The sequence below is a fragment of the Thamnophis sirtalis genome, unplaced genomic scaffold (assembly GCF_051295495.1).
Source record: "Thamnophis sirtalis isolate CommonGarterSnake01/CBP01778 unplaced genomic scaffold, rThaSir2_p1.2 scaffold_9, whole genome shotgun sequence".
NCBI lineage: Eukaryota > Metazoa > Chordata > Lepidosauria > Squamata > Natricidae > Thamnophis > Thamnophis sirtalis.
Window position 1 is genome coordinate 36,729,781 of NW_028261389.1, and position 21,071 is coordinate 36,750,851.

At 34.3% G+C, this 21,071-nt stretch overlaps 1 protein-coding gene across 4 annotated transcripts in view; it reads right to left on the bottom strand.

Annotated features, from left to right (window-relative positions):
- Positions 1–1,238: 1,238 nt before the first annotated feature.
- VEZT (vezatin, adherens junctions transmembrane protein) overlaps positions 1,239–21,071 on the bottom strand; it is a 31,977-nt gene continuing 12,144 nt past the window's right edge. For 3 of the 4 annotated variants that reach the window (XM_014060479.2, XM_014060481.2, XM_014060482.2), the window contains exons 3-12: positions 15,038–15,127; positions 13,770–13,945; positions 12,352–12,627; positions 9,863–10,012; positions 9,030–9,177; positions 7,335–7,666; positions 5,699–5,910; positions 5,207–5,307; positions 3,227–3,431; positions 1,239–2,853 (exon numbers count right to left, since the gene is read on the bottom strand). In XM_014060479.2, the coding sequence (XP_013915954.2) occupies positions 2,345–2,853; positions 3,227–3,431; positions 5,207–5,307; positions 5,699–5,910; positions 7,335–7,666; positions 9,030–9,177; positions 9,863–10,012; positions 12,352–12,627; positions 13,770–13,945; positions 15,038–15,127 (2,199 nt within the window). In that variant the 3' untranslated portion in view covers positions 1,239–2,344. The remainder of the gene's footprint in view (positions 2,854–3,226; positions 3,432–5,206; positions 5,308–5,698; positions 5,911–7,334; positions 7,667–9,029; positions 9,178–9,862; positions 10,013–12,351; positions 12,628–13,769; positions 13,946–15,037; positions 15,128–21,071) is intronic. The other variant, XM_014060480.2, reaches the window with a different exon arrangement.

Below are 21,071 nucleotides of genomic sequence, written 5' to 3' on the forward strand. Positions count from 1 at the left end.
TTGTAAATGGATGCTTAGAGCAATGTAAATACTGTAGTTTTAGTTGTCTTAAGGCAACTAAAGATTAAGGCAAATTTGATACATTAAACAATTAACCTTTTACTAACAAGTTTGTTTCCCTTAGTTTCTAGAATACATTGTATAAATTATGTTAAGATCCCCATTCAAAAACTGGTTAAATTGTGTGTTTATGTCTGTACATCTTCTCATTGCATTTCCAAATGTTCATATTTTTAGAGATAGGTTTTTTTTTTACAAAAAATTCAACTTATACATCAATTTTATGACAATTGGTTTATATATAGTATAGCATTGTTGTAATGATTCGGCGCACTCTGTCTTAAATTTTCTTTTTCTGTTGTTTAGTAGGGAAATAAACTCGACAATAGCTGTTATCTTAGTCTCCAGCTTCATGGAAAACAAGATTTTGAGGAGTGGTTAAACTGAAATGTTTTCTTAAATTGTCGTTGATATTAATTTGTAAATATGACATGGGATTTTGTATATCCTCAGATTTTTCAGAATATTCATTTAGATACTCTAATATTCAAAAGGAGTGAAGAATGAAAACTGGTATTTAAACTATTACATTTCCTATCTAATCTGCCAAATCAATAACAATCATTGTTTTGAGGGCCCCCCCCCCCAACAATTTTCATCTCATAAGAGACTGCAGTGCAGCAGCTTTAAGAGATTAACAGTAAAACAAGTTTTATTCATGGCTATCCAATTGTCTTTGGGCCCCGAGAGTACAGGATCTCTTATTTTTGGACAATTCAACACTTTGACTTGTATTCAACCACTATCTCTTGAGACCATAAGGCCGAGTTGCCCATTTGAACTCATTATCTAAAACAAAAATGCCCTGACATCTGTTAAATTTTAAAGATATATAATGTTACTTAGCAACAATTTTGCCTTTTCCCTTCACAAAATGATTCTTATTATCTTACCCAGTGAAGAATGGGAGGCATTTTCGGAAGGAGGTACTTGAAGTAATACATTATTATCATCTTGAGTTCAGCCCCTACTGGACTGTTGTATGATGGACAGAACGATAAATATTGCTACTGAGACAAATACTGTACAGTCAATTTGCATAGGTTATCCTGATTTTTAAACATTCAAAAGAGTTTTGAAAAATATAAAGTTAGTTCACTATACAGCAGTTTTCCAAGTTTAATATAGGAATTAGTCTTCAATAATTTTACTAAGCAAAAATGAAAACTAAGCACCACTTATCATAAACCTCTTTGATTTATTACTTTAATAAAAGTGGATATTTGGCAATTGCTGACTTTACTCATTATTAATACAAGCCTAATACATCCTCACTTGCTTTTTAAGACATGCAACCTAATTCATAAAACATGTATTGTTAGGCCCTAAGCTGACGTTTAGCAAAACAGTCCAATGTTGTTCAACGACAATCAAGTGCTGAATAATTACTAATTATCTGAAATATTCAGATTAAAAATAAAATAGTTACCTGAATAGAGAGTAACTGATACAAATCAGGTATGTACATATTACCATCAAGTATCAGGATATTTATAGAAGAAAAAAAATGCTTTTATTCAAAGAAATTAACATAAGAAGCAAAGAGGAAGACTGGTTCAAAATTTGTTTAATTTTTCTCATGTACAAATATGTATGTATGTATGTATGTATGTATGTATGTATGTATAATCTTTATTGTCATTATACTTAAATACAACGAAATTGGGAAGTGAATGGTTATCATAAGGAATAGGCTGGAAATTTAGTACAGAGAAATGTTGCAAATATATGATACATTCAAATTGTTTTCTCAAGTCAGAAGTGAACATAGGCAAATGATTTAATCCTTTGCTATCATACATCAATAATGGATGTAATTTTTTTTATTTCAATAGGATACATCTTAGTATAGAACCATGATGTAGTAATGGATCAACAAAAGCTAGTGATAGAAAGCAGAATCAGTAGAAGAAATAAAGCTGGTATGAGAACCATGAGAAATTATTAAATAATGATTTCAAGTATTTTTATTTAAATTAATGTTGCTATTAAGGAAACAATGAATAATTTTCTATTAGGAAAAAGCCTTCATAATATAAATAAATAAAATATTAATAAAAACACTCAGTCCCCTCCGGCAACAGTAAGAATTGTACTGTACATCTTGAGTCTGGCTTGTATTTGCACTTGTATACATTTCAAAAGACTAGTAAAAGCCAACTAAATAATATTACTTTAACAATAGATATACATATCCCTTGTCATCCATTGCTAAATTCTGATTTTCTTGCTTTCAAGTCAGCAAAGTAAATTTAAAGTGAGCTTTACAATATGCCATTTTCAGTCATGTATTTTCTGTTTTTTCAAAAATGTCCTCTTGAGTTTCCATTGTTTCCTCGTCTTCTCCAAACATCTGTTCTTTCATGGTTCTAAATGTGAGGGATTTGGCAGCAACCTGTGCTGCTAGACCTGATGTGAAATTAAAATCTGTGGATATATGGAGTTCAGCCAACCTTTGTTTGATGGAAGACTGTTTATTTTCAGATGATTCTATCATACTTACATCTACAGCACTTTGTTTAGATTCCTCATCTTCTCCGTTGCACTGGAAACATGTTCTTTTTTCAACTTCTGGTGAGGCAGCAATGGCAACATCATCATGTTCATTCACTTCAAGGCCATCAAATAAATATTCCATCTTTTCTTTTTCATTTTTGGGAACTTTCATTTTGTGGTCAGAAATGGTTTCTTCTAGATTTTCATTTTTGCTACAATCCTGCTTGTCTCTGTCTGAATTTTTAATTAATTCCAAATTTGGTACACTGTTCTCTGAAGTAAAAGTGTTCATTGCAGCTTAGTAAAGAGAAAAATAAAATGAATACTCTAAGTAACCAATACACAAAGTTTTTGCTTTAATTTTTTTTCAGTATAAATAAAATTTGTATTTTACACAGAGGATTGAAGACTGTAAATGCTATAAATCATATTTCCTCTCAAGAAATAATAGATGAGAACATAATAATTGTATATAGGTTTCTTGTAAATAATCAGATTACATCATTCAGAAATCTGATAAACAGAAATTTCTGATGAACAGAAATTCATTTACAAAATACAAATTCAGATAAATTGGAACAATTGGAATAATTTGTTATGTAAATGAAGATTGCAAAGATTTATCATGATCTATATTAAAGATAGTTACATTGTTATCATTATTATTTACCTTGATCACTAAAGAGCAGTTGCTTCCACTTTTGTCTTTCTGCCTCTGAAGCTTTAAATCCCAACACAGATTTCAGTTCCTGCAGCACTCTCTTAGATTCTTCTCTTTCACGTTTTTGTCTCTGTCTGTCTTCCAGAGAAAAGTAATAAAAATCATCTCTCTTACACTCGTCCATATCTATATCATCAACATATGCTTCAAGTTCCTGAAGAAAAGTCAACAAATACTTGGTTTGAGTTATATATTACCATATCCTGCAAATTATTAGCATTCTTAATCATCTATTAATTTATATTTTAGGATTTCAAAGGGAATTAAAATTCCAAAGGAATTTTCTGAAATACTTATTTCTAGAATTTATTTATCATCTTATTCCACAAGGAGTGTAAGCAATGTACACCATTTGGGTGATGAAAGAAATACTAGCAAATAGCTAATGTAATATATATTATCCTGTCATCAGTGGCTCCACAGTGATCAATCTTCAATGACCTTCTAGAAAAGCTAAGGGACTTAGATAACCATATAGGGTTTTATAGGAAATAATCAGCACTTTAAATTCTACTCAGAAACACATCATTAATCAATGGAAGTTCTAAGAATGCCCAGTAAGCCATTGTATTTTTGAACCAGCTGCAGTTTCCAGTCTTTAAGAACACCTCATGTAGAGCAAGTTACATCCATCCGGTTGCAAGATGACAAGGGCATGAGAGTCTATCCTCAGTGCATCCTTTTCCCTGTAAGGCTGCAATTAGTGTACAAATTAAAGTTGTGCAAAGTCTCTTATTAGTTCCTCTAGAAAGATCTGAGCCTAGAAGAATCTATGAGATATTGGCATATCTCACCAGGGAAGCACAATCTGAGAGTCAAAATTTTGGATTATTTTATCTGGAATTAGTAGGCTTCTGAATTAAGAGTCACTCTGTCTGGTTTGGGTTGAATTCAATTCTGAACATGATACTCTTCATTCATTGAAGCCACCAAGGACTGGACAAAGACTTCTGCCATAAACCCTATTTAGCCCAGGGTGAAATATATACCTGAGAATCATCTGTATACTAATAATATCTTACCCTAAACTAGCACATTACTTAACCCAAGCAAGCTAATAGCCAAGGCAAACTAAATTCAGTTCTTATCTGTGATTACATTTCTATAATGCAGATACACAGATGCAGACTACAGAATTTCTAATGACTGAAATCATAAAACAATCTACTCAAAAAATGTTTACTATTTTCAATTATTTATACAAATTATGTTCCTATTACTATTACAATTGACATACAAATTTTTAAATGCCCAATCTTAATTTTTACCTTCAATCCTGGAAATAAACTCTTTTCAGCCAAGTAACAAGTTTAATTTAAATTATAATATTATTATTCTTTTAAAACACTATTCAGTGATACTAAGCAGAAAAATTATTTCTTTTGCTAATATATAGCAAACATAGCAGGGTATAAAATGGATTTGATAACTATTTCTATCCTGTTAATAGATACAAGCAGTTCTCAATTAGCAATCACAAATGTAACCGACAACTTTGTTGTTAAGTGAAATAAGTAAATATATATATTTAAATTCCATAGCAGAAAACTAGCAATGCTTGTTGAACATATTTGTAAATAGTGCAAAATAAAACATTCAGCTAGATTTGACTCTTTTCCACACAAAATATGATATTTTCTTTGCTCTATCCTCAAATAGGAAGTTATTTGTTACACAAAAGACAGGTAATTCTGGGAGTTGATAAGTTACACAATACTGTTTCTGAATTGAATAGAAAAGCAGGATGCAAACTGACAAATATGCACTCCATTGATATACAATTAATTCTTCCTTCCCTAAAAAACAAAAAGTTTGTTGGAAAAAATTGTAGCAGTTATTAATAGTGATTTTCCTATCCGTATGCATGCAGAATAATCTCTACATTTTGTTTGTGAATAACTTCTTTCTAGAGTTCTATACTATGATTACCTGTTCTTCAGGAACAGGGTCTTTGTCTTCTATATGCACAGTTGGCTGCTTTAAAGGGAGCGTAGTGCAATGCTTGTTTTCACAAGATGGTTCAGATTTACCTGGAGGTAAAAAGGTATATCATAAGATTGGAATATTTGGAATGATGATGTAGAAGGTTTTTCTTTAAGGACATATTATGAACAGTTTTGTTCAGATTGGTTTATCAGTTTTGTTTATTACAGTACAATCTGTTCTTCCTGTTTTATTCCAGTTTTTTAATGTAATCAGAATGAGAACCTTTTAATTAGACTTGGTCCAGACATTGTACCTAAAGCCAGGAAAGCTCTTTCAAAAGGCTTTATTACATTTAATATTCCAGTTTGTTTTTAAATTGGTCTTCCTGGCTGAATTGTGATTCCAGTGAAGAGAATAATGGGCTCTATGCATGATCAAAGACTTGTGGGTATTATGTCTTAGTAACTTTCAGTTAAGAACAGCCTAATTGAATACCTTTTGAAAATGGTATATCTTTTTTATCTGAATTTCTTCGAATCATTTTTTCCACCTGAGAAATAGCCTCTTCCCAACAACTATTGCTAGCATGCATGTGAGGACGAATCAATTTAAATTTTTGATCTGCAATTTGATAGGCCTCCCAAGTTAATTCTGGGCTTTCCTTGGAATTCATAATCTTCTCAAGTTCATCCTCAAGAATTATCATTCTGTAAAAACAAAAAACAAAAAAGAAAATCTCAGACAAGTATTTCAGAAAAAAATGGGAAGAAAATTACAATTGGGCTTTATTGGGATATAACAGCAGATGCCTAATAGTTTTGACCAGTAAACAACAGTTATTAGCCTTTTAAGAAAAAAAAAAGGTATTCAAACACAGCAAAAAGAACCAGATCATCAAAGAACAGAGAATCTCATGGCTTAAAGTCTTTCTTTAAATAGAATTGAAGAATCTACACCGATTAATTCAAATAACAGCAAGGTTGAAGAGAAACACATCCTATCTTGTGGGTTTAGCAGTTTATATAACATATTGTTCAAGGAAAAAATACTTCCTTAGTAAACTATATCATGGAATTAAAAAGCAGCTTTACTTGGAACAATTTATATCCTGTGACAATACCTCTAATACCATCAAATATCAACATCTGCCTATCCCACAATCCAGTTGTGGCAGATTATGTGACAAACTTTAATAAAAGAATTTAAATCGCCTAACAGGCCTAAAAACTTTCTGTGGTTCATTGTGGGGAAAATGAATTACTACAAGCCTTGGGGTTTACATGCTTTCCCTTTTCTTTTGTGCTAGACCTGTTAGTAGATTTACGTAAATGCTTTTATTAAGGTATAATAATATTACATATATTTATATTTGTGTGTGTGTGTGTGTGTGTGTGTGTACGTACATGAATATCATAGGAAATTGTATATGTAAGATGATCAACAGAAAATAAACTTTTATGGTAAATAAGATGTTAATATACAAAAAAATAAATCATGAACAGTATGGAACAAGCAGTAAGGAAATACATATACTAGCACTTGGTAGAGCAGCCTTGGAAAAAATATTCAGATTTGTCTATACTAACAAATATCTGAACAGTGCAAACAATGGTGTCTCTAAGGTGCGTGTCTGTGCACGTGGAAAGTAAACACTGCGCAGCAGTTTCCAACTGCTGCGCAGTGTCATTTGCCAGACACGGACTGCAGTTTGCAGAGCAGCCGCACAATTGGCTCCAGCTAAACAGGAGTCTTGAGGTGCAGCAGGGCAGCAAAGTGACTAGGTTGAGGGCTTGTGGTGGCTCGGGCTTTTTGGAGCAACTATTTAGAGGGAACATTGCCCACAGCTGCCTTTGCACAAGTTTAAAGAGGGCTAAATTTGTCTCGTTGGGTGTGGGGGGGGAGTGATTGGCCGAAACTCGGTGAAAGTTCCATGTCTTTCTGACCCACGTGATTAATTCAGCCTCTGAGATAAACGTATTGTGTGAAAGCAGCTGGCTTCCCTTCCTCTCCATCATCCGTGCCTCGATTAACACATAAAAGGCCACAAGGGGTGGGGGCTTGTTATTGTTAAAAGAACAATAACAAAAACTAGAATTATTACTGTGAGAAATTATTCCTATGTTTAACTTACTCATTCAGTAAGGCTTTTAGATGGAGTTGCAAACTACGCACAGCAGTGTGGAGATGACTTAGTGATCCTGATTTTGGTTTAGCTTTGACTGGACGTTCCAAGTAAGATTGATGATGTGTTTCAAAATACCGGTAAAATTCATAACTCCTTTTAAGTTCTTCTAAACAAGCAGCATGAGCATGTGGCAGATCTTGAATTATATCAGAAAAGATATAAAGAGGCAAACGTTCTGGTGTAACCAGGCTCTTGAGAGACGCATTAGAGGGAGATAACAGAAGAAGTAGTCGCCTAAAGAATTCTGAACTTTGACCAACCCAAAGCTGAAATAAAACCTAAGAAACAAAAAAAATCAATTGTTAGCTATTTTCCCTATTTTCCCATGAACAGTACATTTAAGCAAAGCAATGACAGTCTGATGATCTTGAATGATGGGAGGTGTAGATATAAATTATATAAAATATTTAAAATAATGTAAACTAAATAAATTATCCTGAAATTGATCTATCCCTATGTTGATCCCTTCATTCTATTCTCCCCCCCCCAAAAAAAAGTCCAATTCTTTTGGGGGAGAGATTTAACACTTCCATATACAGGTAGTCTTCTCCTTACGATAGCAATTGGGCTCAGAACTACTGTTGCTAAATGATATGGTCATAAAGCACATCAAATGATCATGCCACTTTGTGAGAGCAACTCTGGCAGTTACGATTGTTGTCATTTAATAAGGACAGTGCAGGTTTGTAAATGAGCACCTCAAATGACTATGATTTACTTCCTGCTGTCTTCCCCAATGACTTTGCCTATGGGAAGTTAGAAGGGATGGTCAGGCACAGTGATCCTGTGATCACAATTTGCAATTATGTAATTATACAGTGGGTGCCAAGTACCCAGATTGTGATCATGTGATTGAGGGATGGTGTGACAGCTGAAATTACAGGGATCAGATTGTTCAGTGCTGTCATGTTGAATGGTTGCTGAATGAACAGTGCTACCACAAGGACTAGCTGTACAAACATAATAAAAGTGAGATAATATTACATATATTATAAATTATTTGTAATTTATTTTACATGTTGAGTTTCTTTTGTACAATTGTACAAATAACATGGGGAAATTATTTTTTCTATCAATTTATATTGAAAATTAAAATACTCTTCCATAATAAAATCATCCAAAATAATACTTATCCACCCATATAGGCACCACACATATAGCAAAATGCATTATGCTATAACAGCTTAATTGTGAACAAACAGAGTACATCCAAAGGTTCTTCTTGTAAATTGGAATGGACAACAAATTTTAAACTTTCCTACATGACTTCTTCAGAATGTTATGAAAATCAGGAACTTGTAACAAGTTAAAGAAAGAAATGAATGGAATTGATTCCATGGTTTGATTCAAAAGACTTAGCTTGCCAAATTATAATGACAAGTACAATGTACTTGTACTGACAAGCCTGCTCATAGTATAGCCATGAGTCATGGTTAGGCTTATTCAGGTCTAAACCATAACATGTTTAGGTTAAACTAAACACAGATTCAAAGAAAGTAGAAAAAATCATACAAACCTAATGTATTTCAAATGTTAAAATAATAGTATAATTCAGGATCATTTTGTTTTATTTAGCTTCTAGAGACTGAAAGGAATGACAGAATAGTTGATGGTATGATCAGTGAAATGATACTAGATTACCTTTAGTGCAGGCAAGCTGAAGCCATCCGTGAGGTTGTATGCTTCTTCTTCAGATACTTGCTCTTCATTTAATCCCAAACCAAGGTCCTTAAAAGGCACCACACATATGTAGTTTGTGACATTGTCACTCTCAGAATTCAGTGGGTAAGTTTACTTAGTGTTAAGGTTGTTAAAGAACCTTTTGCATCAAATGCAATATTGACAAATATTTTGGTGAAAGAAATAATTTATCTACTTTATAAAGTTAAACAGCCAACAATATAGTTGCAGATGAAACAATCTTAGCTTTAGTTCAAACAAATTGCTGAAGCAAAAACAAACTGGGCGTAAGATTGTGAAATAAAATAATTTGAGTGATTCTACAGATTTAATCAACTGAACATTGAAAGATTACAGTTGTAATCATGTAATTATGTAATAGTCACACCACTCAGGGGTTTCAGCTTGAAAAATTAATAGCTGAAAATCAGGATCTCAGAATTTCTAGTTCAAAAACTAACAAGTTTATTAGTTACCATACCTAAGTCCAAATATATGCATACTAAGATTCATAGTCTAGGCCAATGAATCTTATATGTGATATAAAATGCCAACTCAACAAAGATAGACAAACTTCCTTTTTGAAAAAGATGTATGAATGAATAGTTTGTCAGTGAAAATCGGTGGATTATGAAACAGCAAGATGATCAAACTGAAAGGAACTTTTAAGAGAAAGTGTGGAATATAAAACTTTTAAGTAAAAACTTGGCAATTCACCTTTCTTCTTGCATAGCAGCCAATCACTCTGGTATGCTAATTTCCATCCCCATAATCTATTATTTTTAAAAGGATATTGTTTAAGCATATATAAGGTAGCAAGTCTTGAAGCTCTGAGGTTGGCTCTTACTGATCGATACACGGCTTTCCGAAGACCAATTAGATGCTGACAAGGATGTTGTCCACCTTTATTATATAGGCAAGCAGCACTAACCCTGTCAAGCAAACTTGAAAAGTAAAATGTGATACAACTGTACAGATGTCCTAAAGAATGATAAAAATATAAATATAAAACAATAATACAGCCTTTTCTCTGAGTTTATAGAATATATTTTCATACTTCCTGAGATATTATTTCAATTTACAAATTGGAATATTATGTAGCAAATAAGCCTTTTACGAAAACATTGACTACTAAAATTTAAATGAAAATGCACTGGGGCTTGGATTTCTACTTTCTTCTTTCCAATTCTGTAAAATCAACAGTCCTGAAATTTAGTTTAAGACCTATTAATTTGGCTCCGAACTGCAAAATGGCCTTTAAATTTATTTGGCAATGCTTAAAATAATAAAATTAACTATACAATTAAACAAAAGATGGATTTACTTTTAAAACAGGCACACTGTATCTGAAAATAATTTCTAAAGGATTCAGATAGGCAGTAAAAGCTTTTGGGGGCAGGCATCTGGATTCAATTTCCTTTCTATATGTATGAAAACAAAATAGATTTTTTTCAGCGTATATATTTTTATATCTCCTTATCATAGTCATTCATTCTGAGATATCTGTTTTTTGTTCACCTTCAAGGATCACTTTTTACATAAGTATAGATACACGTTTGCCTTGTTAGACCATTCTTGACATGGGAAGAACATACTTCCACATTAAAGCTATTGGTATCATTCTTTGGAAGTGGAAAGTATTACTCTTTTTAAAATGGAATGTGAAACATATGGAATTATAAGCTAATATTCTACCATTATTTTAAAATTCAATATCTAACACAAGAAATAGTGAGTTTATTCTACAATAACAACAGGAATGCCATATTCAAACTAATTGCAATAGTTTAAAAATATTATTTCACAGATTTATGAAATATCTATCTTGCGATATTTATATATTGTATGAAAGTATAGGAAGCATATACCACATTGTTCTGTAACAGTCACTTATAATCTGTTTCTCTATTAAAAACTATTGTGTGCAATATTACTTTCTAGACTTTTATATGAAACGAAATAGAGGGCTTCTATTGCTTAAATTTGATTATGTTTGATTCTTAAAATTAAAATATCTGCATCATCAATTTATGACATTTTTTTCCTTCCTAATGTTGTTTCCCCCAACTGCACGGTCCACCTTTTTTCGGATTAAACAAGTGTTGATCCATTGGTTGCGACAGGAACTGACTGACTTGTTTTATCGCCCTAATCTGACATCGTGGGTTGAGAGAGAGAGTGATTGGCCCAAAGTCATCCTGCTGGTTTACACACTTAAGGCTGGACTAGAACTCAGTCTTTTGGTTTTTATCTTGGTGCCTCAAGCACTAGACCAAACTGACTTTCACTTTTACTTGAGTTAACATACATGTCTGTTCTTATGGTATTCTCACAATAATGTTCAATGACATCAAAGAAGAATCTCTTTCATATTACAGCTATACTTTTTGAAACATCATGTTAACATTAACATTCTTAACTGTACATTTATTTTATTAGGAATGGACCTAGGCAGCCTTATACAACCCTGAATATTTAAAAAGTGAGTGCGTATTTGGTAAGTGCAATGCAGATTTATTATCCATGGTTAAGAGAACTGAAGACAACTACAGTTTTTAAACAAAGTTATTTGAACTGGCAAACAACAGTTTATTATCTACATGTGCTTCAAAATGAGTGATCCAATATATATGAAATGTATAAGAAAATTTTGACAAATTAGAACTGTTGTTTTGAACCACTGAATTTAAACTTGAATTTCACAAGTTTTTTTTTTTTTTCATTTAATTAGAATGCATACTTGTGGGAAACAGGACAGGGTGGAGAAATATTCATTGATGGTTCAATCAACTTTTAAAATGTACACAGAATGTACAGTTAAAATGTACACAGCGTCTGTAGTGAAGACCTAATCTATTAAAACTTGATAACAGGTAACTAGATGCTTTACTTTCAATTTTAGGAAGAGGCATACATATATTCTTACGTGCATATTGCATTTGGTATTTACATTTCAGTAGTCAAAGAGTTTACTCATCCTTGTTTCTCTGAGATATGATCCAACAATACTAATTCAAGTCTCCTTGACTAAAATGTTTATACTGTTTAGAAATTATGCCGAAAGTTAAGATGCCAAAAAAAACATTTGCCCTTGTTACAATACTGTATCACCTTTCTACATGTACGGTATGCTTGATTTGAGGGCCAGGAATTCATTTGTTATATCTGTAGATAAAACTGCATAAATTTTAAAAAAATCTGAGATTGAATTTGAAAGGAAAATTTTCTTCACCATTCATTAACTTAAGATTTGAAAAATGAGTGCAATTCAATTCAGACTCACAGAGTAAATCCCCTGGAAATTACTTCAGTTTCTTGAATGAGTCGCAATGCTTTCCTCACAAGGTTAGTGAAGGCGCGGCAATTAACCACTATATCTTCTAGTTGGAGATGACATTGCTTAAGAGACATTTGCAACTTTGCACTCCGTGTTATATCCAAACCTCGCATAGTTAGGTAAACCAAGAAAAGTGCTCCCAAAATTAATCCAAGGAATCCACTCCATAAAGAAGCAGTTGTCACCAGTGTGCTGATGAAGAGAAATAATAATGTAATGTCCCTGCCAAAAAAAAGCACAAGAGATATTTAAGTATGGCTTGATTTTCAAAGTTCTGTTGCTTATTTTTACAATTAGTGATCTAAGATTATATTTTTAAAGCAAAATTCACACACAGAAACATAGATATGAGGATATTACATTCTCCTCAATGTTTCTACTTGGTCTTTTTGTGTGACAGATATTCCTTTTCAAAATCTTTAAAAATTGTGTCCTGAATACCATTCCATTCCATTAGTCATATAGATATGCCACTTACCCCCCCCCCCCCCCGAGGGAAACTAAAGTAGGATGAAACAGCATTCTCCGCAAAAGGACTTACTCTGACCAATTTACTTGAGCGTACGATAGTCCTTCGGAATTGGGCGGCATATAAATATATTTAATAAAATAAATTTAATAAATAAATATTTAAATAGTAAGCACCCATTGATTTCCTTGTGTTTCCAGCTGAGCAGAAGTGTCTCTTATGATCTATTTTATAAGGAAAAGTTAAAAACTCTTCAGCATTCCAAGGATTTTTTCCAAAGTTTCCACTTCAGTTTACACTTGATAAGAAGTGCTAAACAATCCTTCACCAACACAGAAGCAATTTATTCACTTTTACCTAAGAGTAAGGGCTATTTAACTCAATGTGCCTTACTAAAAAGCATAAATATGCTTACATATGCAAATATTTCTGTATGAGAAAAAATTAATAGTAATTTTTTTTCCTAACTCTTCTTTGGAGTGAAAATTTTGGGTAGAACACATATACACATACATGTTTAGATGTGTTCATATATATGCTGTTGGGAGAAAAAAAATGTTCTCCAGGAGTTAGGAATCACAAAAAGAGAAAAGTTAGGTAGTAATTGGAATTTTAATGTTTCTAATTCTTTTTCAGGAAAGGATGTCATAAATTCAGGGTCATTTGCCTGTTGGGAAAATATGATAAAGCAAAACATACTCCTGCAAATTAGCAAGGAGTACATAGAGATGTAGCCAATACCAAAGTTATGAGATAGAATCTCATGAGATAGAACTAAGAGAGAAAACAAACTAAATAATACTTCCATTCACTGGGACATTATGTGTGCAATTACACTTCTTCTAACAATATACATTATATATTCACATAACATGTATGTAGCTCAAGTGAATACCATATATTAGGAGTTGCTAGGGAGCACAGTGTTGGAAGATGTCCATGTTCCTGCTGTTTGAGCTGTCCTGCAGACAGGATACTAGGATCAAATAGTTCAATCAGTTCGACATCCTCCTGTAGCAGAACTTCCTGTTGCAGGATGGTGCACAGTGCCTCTGAACGAAAACCAACATCCTTAAAGCAGAGGGAAGAGAAAAAACATATCAACCATCACGTTCATGCACAAAAGCAAGCATTAAACTTAAAACATTTGTAATTCTGGTTTTATTACATACTACCAGTGCCACCAATGTAAGTTTAATTTACCCATCACTCATAATCTTCTCCTCGAGTGTTTATAAGTTTAAATTTTGCACAGAAGAATGGGAGGAAAGAAGAAAAAGTAAGCAACATGCAGTTGCCTGCTGTGTTGCGGAAAACTGAGAGGCCTATGAGTTCCTGAAAGCAAATATTTAAAGTCTCTGACTGATTAGTTAAAGACAGAGAATATGGGTGCTAGAAAGAAAAATGCCAGCTTGGTATACCTCCTGCTTTTAGGCTCTGCCCCTAGTGTAGCAATACTGTATCAGGAGCCACAAATATTTGTATCAAAGATTATAGCAGCTTTGGACCTACTCAGCCTGTCTGTGGTTTTTCATTTGTTACAAATGAAACAAATAGATCCTTATTTTCAAGGATCTAGACTTCAAAAGAGATGCACATGACTATGTACCCAGCAATAACCCTATAGCATTTTCTCTTAACAGTGCTTGCTTCATCAATTGGTAATATTCCAGAGTGGGAAAGAATAACTGAGGCAAGAGACAGCAATATGTATATAAGTGATTATTTGAAATAGGACTGAGAACCAATTGCCAGCAAGCTGTTCTTTTAACATCAATTTTTGGATGAAATATGATTTGCAAGATGTTTACATGAAAATCTGTTTTACTATTAATACCATATTTATTTTGAAAATAAAAATAAAAGCTACAAAAATTAAAAGATATACTTATTAGTAGCTTCATTTGTAAGAGTACTTATGTTCCTAATACATATAAAAATGATTCTTAAACAGTTAAGACAGTTAAGTTTTAGTTCCCTCCCATCTAGATCACCTTCTATTTAGATTTAAACACCAAACATTTCAGTTTGAAAACTATGTAATATCAAGAAATGCTGAATAAAAATGGGAAAATATTTAATAAAGAAATTAAATATAAAAATATTAAGGAAAATGGATGAATTGTTTGAAAGGAAAGTGAGCTGGTAATAACAGGTGCTTACCAATTGATGAAGTATATCATGCCTTTTCTTATATAGGGAAAAAGGAAGCCAGCTTTTTAATCTCTCAGCTAGGTTTGACAGGATGTCTTTCTGCAAAGAATTAAAAACTATCTGAAGTCTTAAATATATAAACAGTCTTGATTACTTTCATCTGAACATTATTTGCATTCAAACCAAGTTCAAAGAAACCATACTATAAAACAAGCAGGCCATAACATTAGAGATCAGTGTATGGATTGTTGGCAGCACACCAAGTTAATGTATACCAAATCAAATAATTTTTAAAATCATAAACAGAGTACTGAAAGTGGTTTTTATAAATTATTACACAAAAAAACTAATATATTATCTATGCACTTTAATAAATCTGCTTTACAATTCAAAGTCACCCAGCATCTTTAATGCATAAAATCTTTTTCTAGAATGGTGTATCAAGTAGTTAGCACTTGAAAATACAGGAAGCCAATATTTTCTCAATATATACTAATAATGATTATCCCCTTATTAAGTTGTTTATGTATCTTGGAATGACATCCTTAGATATAATTAAAATTGAAAGGATAACGACAAGTATTCTATTTATGCATACACAAAGATACATGCATCATGTCTCCCAATCACTCTCTTTGGAAAAGAACACCTCTTGTCTTCTGCCTGAGACAAGTTGCACTGATGCACATTAATTGTATGTCTATTTTATGGAGAGCTTGTCCATACTATACATAAATGTCCTTGTAACCACAATCACCACCACACTTCTGAAGGATTTATGTTCAACACCCATCACAAAGTATTCCAAACCTTTGCAAATAATCAAAAACCATGAACAGTTTGTGCAACTTTGTATCTTGTAATGTTTAGAAATCATTGACTGCAGATTCACAATCTTCACCATCACAGGGGCCAGGTAACAATATCTTAAGTCCCCAAGATGCAAAACTGCAGGGCCTCAAACCTTCATCATCATCTCTCAGTAAGTGCATTGTTCAATTTTGCCTGCTAAATTCATATGTAGATATGCTGCTGAAAAGGGGGAACAGACCTTGCTCTCTCTCATCAGTTCTGTGACTCCACTATCAATCTTAAAGCCCAGATTCCCAAAATAACACTACCCAATGTCAGATACAAAATTAATCCATTTAAAGGAATGTATCAATGAGACCCTACAGAAAAGTTTCATCTGTCCCACTACTTCCTCTGCTAGTGCTTTTACCTCTTTGGTCAATCAACAGAATGGCTTATGTGCAATGTATGATTTATTAGATTTATATCCCGCCTTTTGCTCAAGAACTCATGGAAACATACATATCATTCTTAATCTATTTTTTCCTCATAATAAATGAGTTAGGTTGGGCTGTGAGATAGTATCTAGCTCAAAGTTATGCAATAAACATTTGTACCAGATTGCCAGGAGGAGGACTTAATTTGGGTTCCCCTGGTGCTAGTCCAACAGGTAGAATCCATTCCACTGTAGGCATATCCCATTGGGAGGCTTTGACAAATATTTTTAAAAATAATTCCTAATTTTGCTACTTTAACCATAACCAACACATCTTATAAAGAAGGGATATGATCACATGTAGTTGCCCCTGACTTTTGCTATCTTGCACTTACCCAAACAGTCAGAAATATTGTTCTTTCTACTGTAAATAAATCCCAAGAGTAGACAGATAGCAAAGATTTTTATAACTTCCTATAGGAAGTTAAATCACTTGCAATTTAAAGAAAAGTTGAAATTTAAAGAAAACGGTACCCAGTGCTCTGGGCAGGATGTGGTACGCCTGTACTGGGGCGTACCGCCTGCAACCCACCACTGGCTTAACTAAACCTGTTATCTATAATTAGGAACGGAATGTAAGGTTAACATTATTCAATATTTGGTTAAATGAAACACTGTATTAGAGAATATATCAAGATCGACTTTTTTTTTTTTGCCATACATGTTGCCATACAATTCTATAAGCAACAAAACACTTAGGGAGAAGAGGCCTAAAAAAAAGAGGGGAGATGAGTAATAGTAGTTCCAGATAAGAAAAGAAAGAAATGAACAGCTGGGCAAATCTAGCAATCACCAAGAAAAATGAGGGAATTTCGGGAAAAGAACCTGATGCTTTTAGATTAAGAAGGGAGAAGAAACTGAAAATTGGGAGGGAGAAAATGTAAGGAATGAAGCTGACCTGTAAGAACTGGTGGTTCCCAAATTGAAGAGAACTGTTACGTCAACATAGGGCACATCTTTTCTAAAGCAACTCTTCACCTATTAAGGTAGGAGGGAAAAGCCTAGTATGTGTAATTAAGAACACTGGCCTACATAAATGCTTTGTTTACAGATGATATAGTACACAGGTCTATGTGCACACAAGCATATGAGATTAAGAGTGCTTTCAATAAAGGAACTCATCTTGCTTAGCTCTGTTGGGAAATGTTCTGATAAGTAGGCCTAATCCTGAATGAGAGTTAAATGTCTAAGATCTGATATTTGTCCTGAAGAGCATGGTAACAGAGAATTAAATCTAAAAATATAATTAATTTTTGGAAAGTTTGACTAATTTGAACTAGTTTGGAGCAAAAAAATACAGGTAATCCTCGACTTACAATCATTCATTCAGTAACCTTTCAAAGCTGTGGTGGTGCTGAATGAAGGGATTTATAATCAGTTCCTAAAGTTACAGTTGTTCCAATACCCCTGCAGTTACCATCTGGGTGCTTGGCAACCCATCTGCACTTAGGATTCGTTGCCAAATGCTCTATGACCATTTAATCACTACTTCCAATCTTCCCAGCTGGCTTCCCCAAATAGTCAATGGGGAACCTGTTGCCTGGTGAGAGGACTCCCTTTTGTCTCTTGAGGCTAGCTGAAATCCAAGCTGGGCTTTGGCTCAGGGTGTTTTCAACTAGCCCCCATATCAAGAGGCTTCCCTCTCAAGCACTGGGGGCTGACTGAAAATGATCCAGGCTAAAATCCAAGCAGGATTTTCAACTCTGTATCTTTTTAAATTTGTATTTGTATTTGTATTTATTTCTACTTTCTCTTCAAAATTATAAGTAATAGAGTCACTGAAAAAAGTTTTGGGAGAACCAGGAAAAGAAATAAAAACAGACAATCAGACAAATTTGTGAGTGCCAACATCTGTCACACTATACTTTCTATTTTTTGCTTTTTAAGAATGGGGAGGCAGCTGAAGTGATGCATGGTGGTAGTACAGTAGTAGGTGCCATCATCAAGATATACAGGCACAGGATTTCCAGAAAGATTGGTTTATTCCAGAATTTCAATAGAAAATATATTTGTTTGTTTTTCTGGTATATTAAAAACAAATGAGGGCCTTCACATTTGTTTGCAATTGTCTATCTTGAAAGGAAACCGCAGTTTCATTTTTCAGCAATACAGAAAAAAGGCATCATTTTAACTATACCTGTATTAAGGAGAAACAAAAGTGGTATAATATAGTATTTTTAGACAATATATTATGTTCCTCACAGAAGAATTTAGAAATTATGCAAAATCCTTCTTTTTAAGATATGGCCAGTTGCAACTCTTTTTTTAAATTATTTCTGTATTTTTTAGATTTAGATTTTTTAAAAATCTTGCCTTTATTATTTTTATAAATAACTCAAGGAACATAACCCAATACTCCTTCCACCTCCTATTTTCCTCACAACCACCACCTTCTGAGATGAGTTTGGTTGAGATGGTGGGGCTGGCACAGAGTCACCCAGCTGGAGTTCAGGCCTAAAGTGGGATAAGATCTCTGTTTCTACTTGGTATCTTAACAACTAAACTGAATTCTCTTCTTTTTGCACAATCCATCAGAGTTTTCATCATCTCATCTTATCTCTGCTAAAATGAACAAACCTTGTTTTACTCCAAATATTTATTTTAAATTGAAAGCCTTCAGACTGAACTTGATGTAAACAATAAGCTTATTTTTAACTACAGGAAAATAACAGGGAATTAGATTCCAGATTTCTGATCTATAGTCTCACAAGATAAGTATAGTTGCTATTTTGCTTAAAACAAAAACAGCAACCTGCAGGGGTTGTATTATCCATGGGAACTTCTGTTTTGGAACTGTAATGCTAGAACCCAGGAAAAAAAAAAACCTGAAATTAAGAACCAGTAATTTTGTGGGTAATTTTGTACCATGAAGATACCTTACCTATGTGGCAAACCCATGTAGACTCCAGTTCTGCTTGCATTGTATTGTATCGCCAACCAGAGAATAAATTGCAAACAAAGCTTAGGATCCATGAATTCCAATATCAATATATTGGAGATTACCACTGATCAATCATTCTCAAAAAAGCAATCACATAAATGAGCCTAATAATTTAGAGTTCTTTAGAACCTTCAGTTGGAGTTTCTACGTTTTTTCTTTTCCAGAAACATCATTTCCTTTTCCTCATTCTACACAAATGCATTCCAATCTAATTAATGATTCCAATCTTATTAATCATGGTCATTTCATTAAGACTTTGATACCTGAAATTTCTTATTTTCCACATATCCATACATCCTTTTCTTTCCTTTATTTTTGGACTATGGGCCTTAAGACAATGAAAATAGCACTTTGGTAATAGTCAAATTAGAACAAAAAATTATGAAAACTGGTAGAACTGCTTTTATTTTATAATAGTCCATATTTCTCTTTCATCCACAAAATGCATCCTTTGGGGTTCAAATCACTGATCTCTTCTGTTTTGGCTTCTGTCAAAGAATAAAACATTTCTTAACCCCATACTATTTAACATCTACATGAAACCGCTGGGCGAGATCATTCGGAGGCACGGGATAAGATACCATCAATATGCGGACGATACGCAGCTGTATCTGTCCGCCCCGTGCCAACTCAATGAAGCGGTGGACGTGATGAACCGGGGTCTTGAGGCCGTTAGAGACTGGATGCGGGTTAACAAGCTTGTACTCAACCCGGAAAAGACCGAGTGGCTGTTGTGTTTCCCTCCCAATAATTTGGTTAGCGTTCCACCACTCAGGCTGGGGGGTCAAATTCTACACCCCTCAGACAGGGTTCGCAACTTGGGAGTCCTCCTGGACCCACAGCTGACCTTTGATCACCACCTGTCGGCTGTGACCAGGGGGGCATTCGCCCAGGTTCGCCTGGTGCGCCAGTTGCGACCCTACCTGAATCGGGAGGCCCTCACAACAGTCACTCGCGCCCTCGTGACCTCTACGCTGGAATACTGCAACGTGCTCTACATGGGGCTGCCCTTGAAGAGCACCCGGCGACTTCAGCTGGTCCAGAATGCGGCCGCGCGAGTGATTGTGGGTGCACCTCGGTTCACCTACATAACACCTATCCTCCGCGAGCTGCGCTGGCTACCTGTTGATCTCCGTGTGCGCTTCAAGGTGCTTCTTACCACCTATAAAGCCCTTCATGGTAGTGGATCTGGGTACTTGAGAGACCGCCTCCTGCCGATTACCTCCTCGAGACCGATTAGATCTCATAGATTAGGCCTCCTCCGAGTGCCATCTGCCAGCCAGTGCCGGCTGGCCACTACGCGGAGGAGAGCCTTTTCAGTGGCAGCTCCGACCCTCTGGAACGATCTCCCCGTGGAGATTCGTACCCTCACCACCCTTCAGACCTTCCGCGCAGCCCTCAAGAGCTGGCTATCCCGCCAGGCCTGGGGGTAAAGACTTGATCTGCCCCCACCCGAATGTTGAATGAATGTTGTTTATTTTTTAATTATGTCTTATGTTATATGTTACTGTTTGTATCCCCTCCCTATAAGTTGTTAGCCGCCCTGAGTCCCCTCAGGGAAAAGGGCGGCCTATAAATAAACTTATATCCATATCTATCTCCTAGATGAGACTGAGCTCTTTTGGAACAACTGAAAACATTGTAACACAATATTAAGGTCTAATAACATGGATAAGGCAATAAAAAGTAACAAGGGTCTTCCCAATTATCACAACTACCCCAAAATGCAGCAGGCAAAGATATAATGTCTATTAGCTGACTTTAGTAGCTCCTTAAAACCTAAAATTCTAAACAACTGGCATAATAGATCTAAA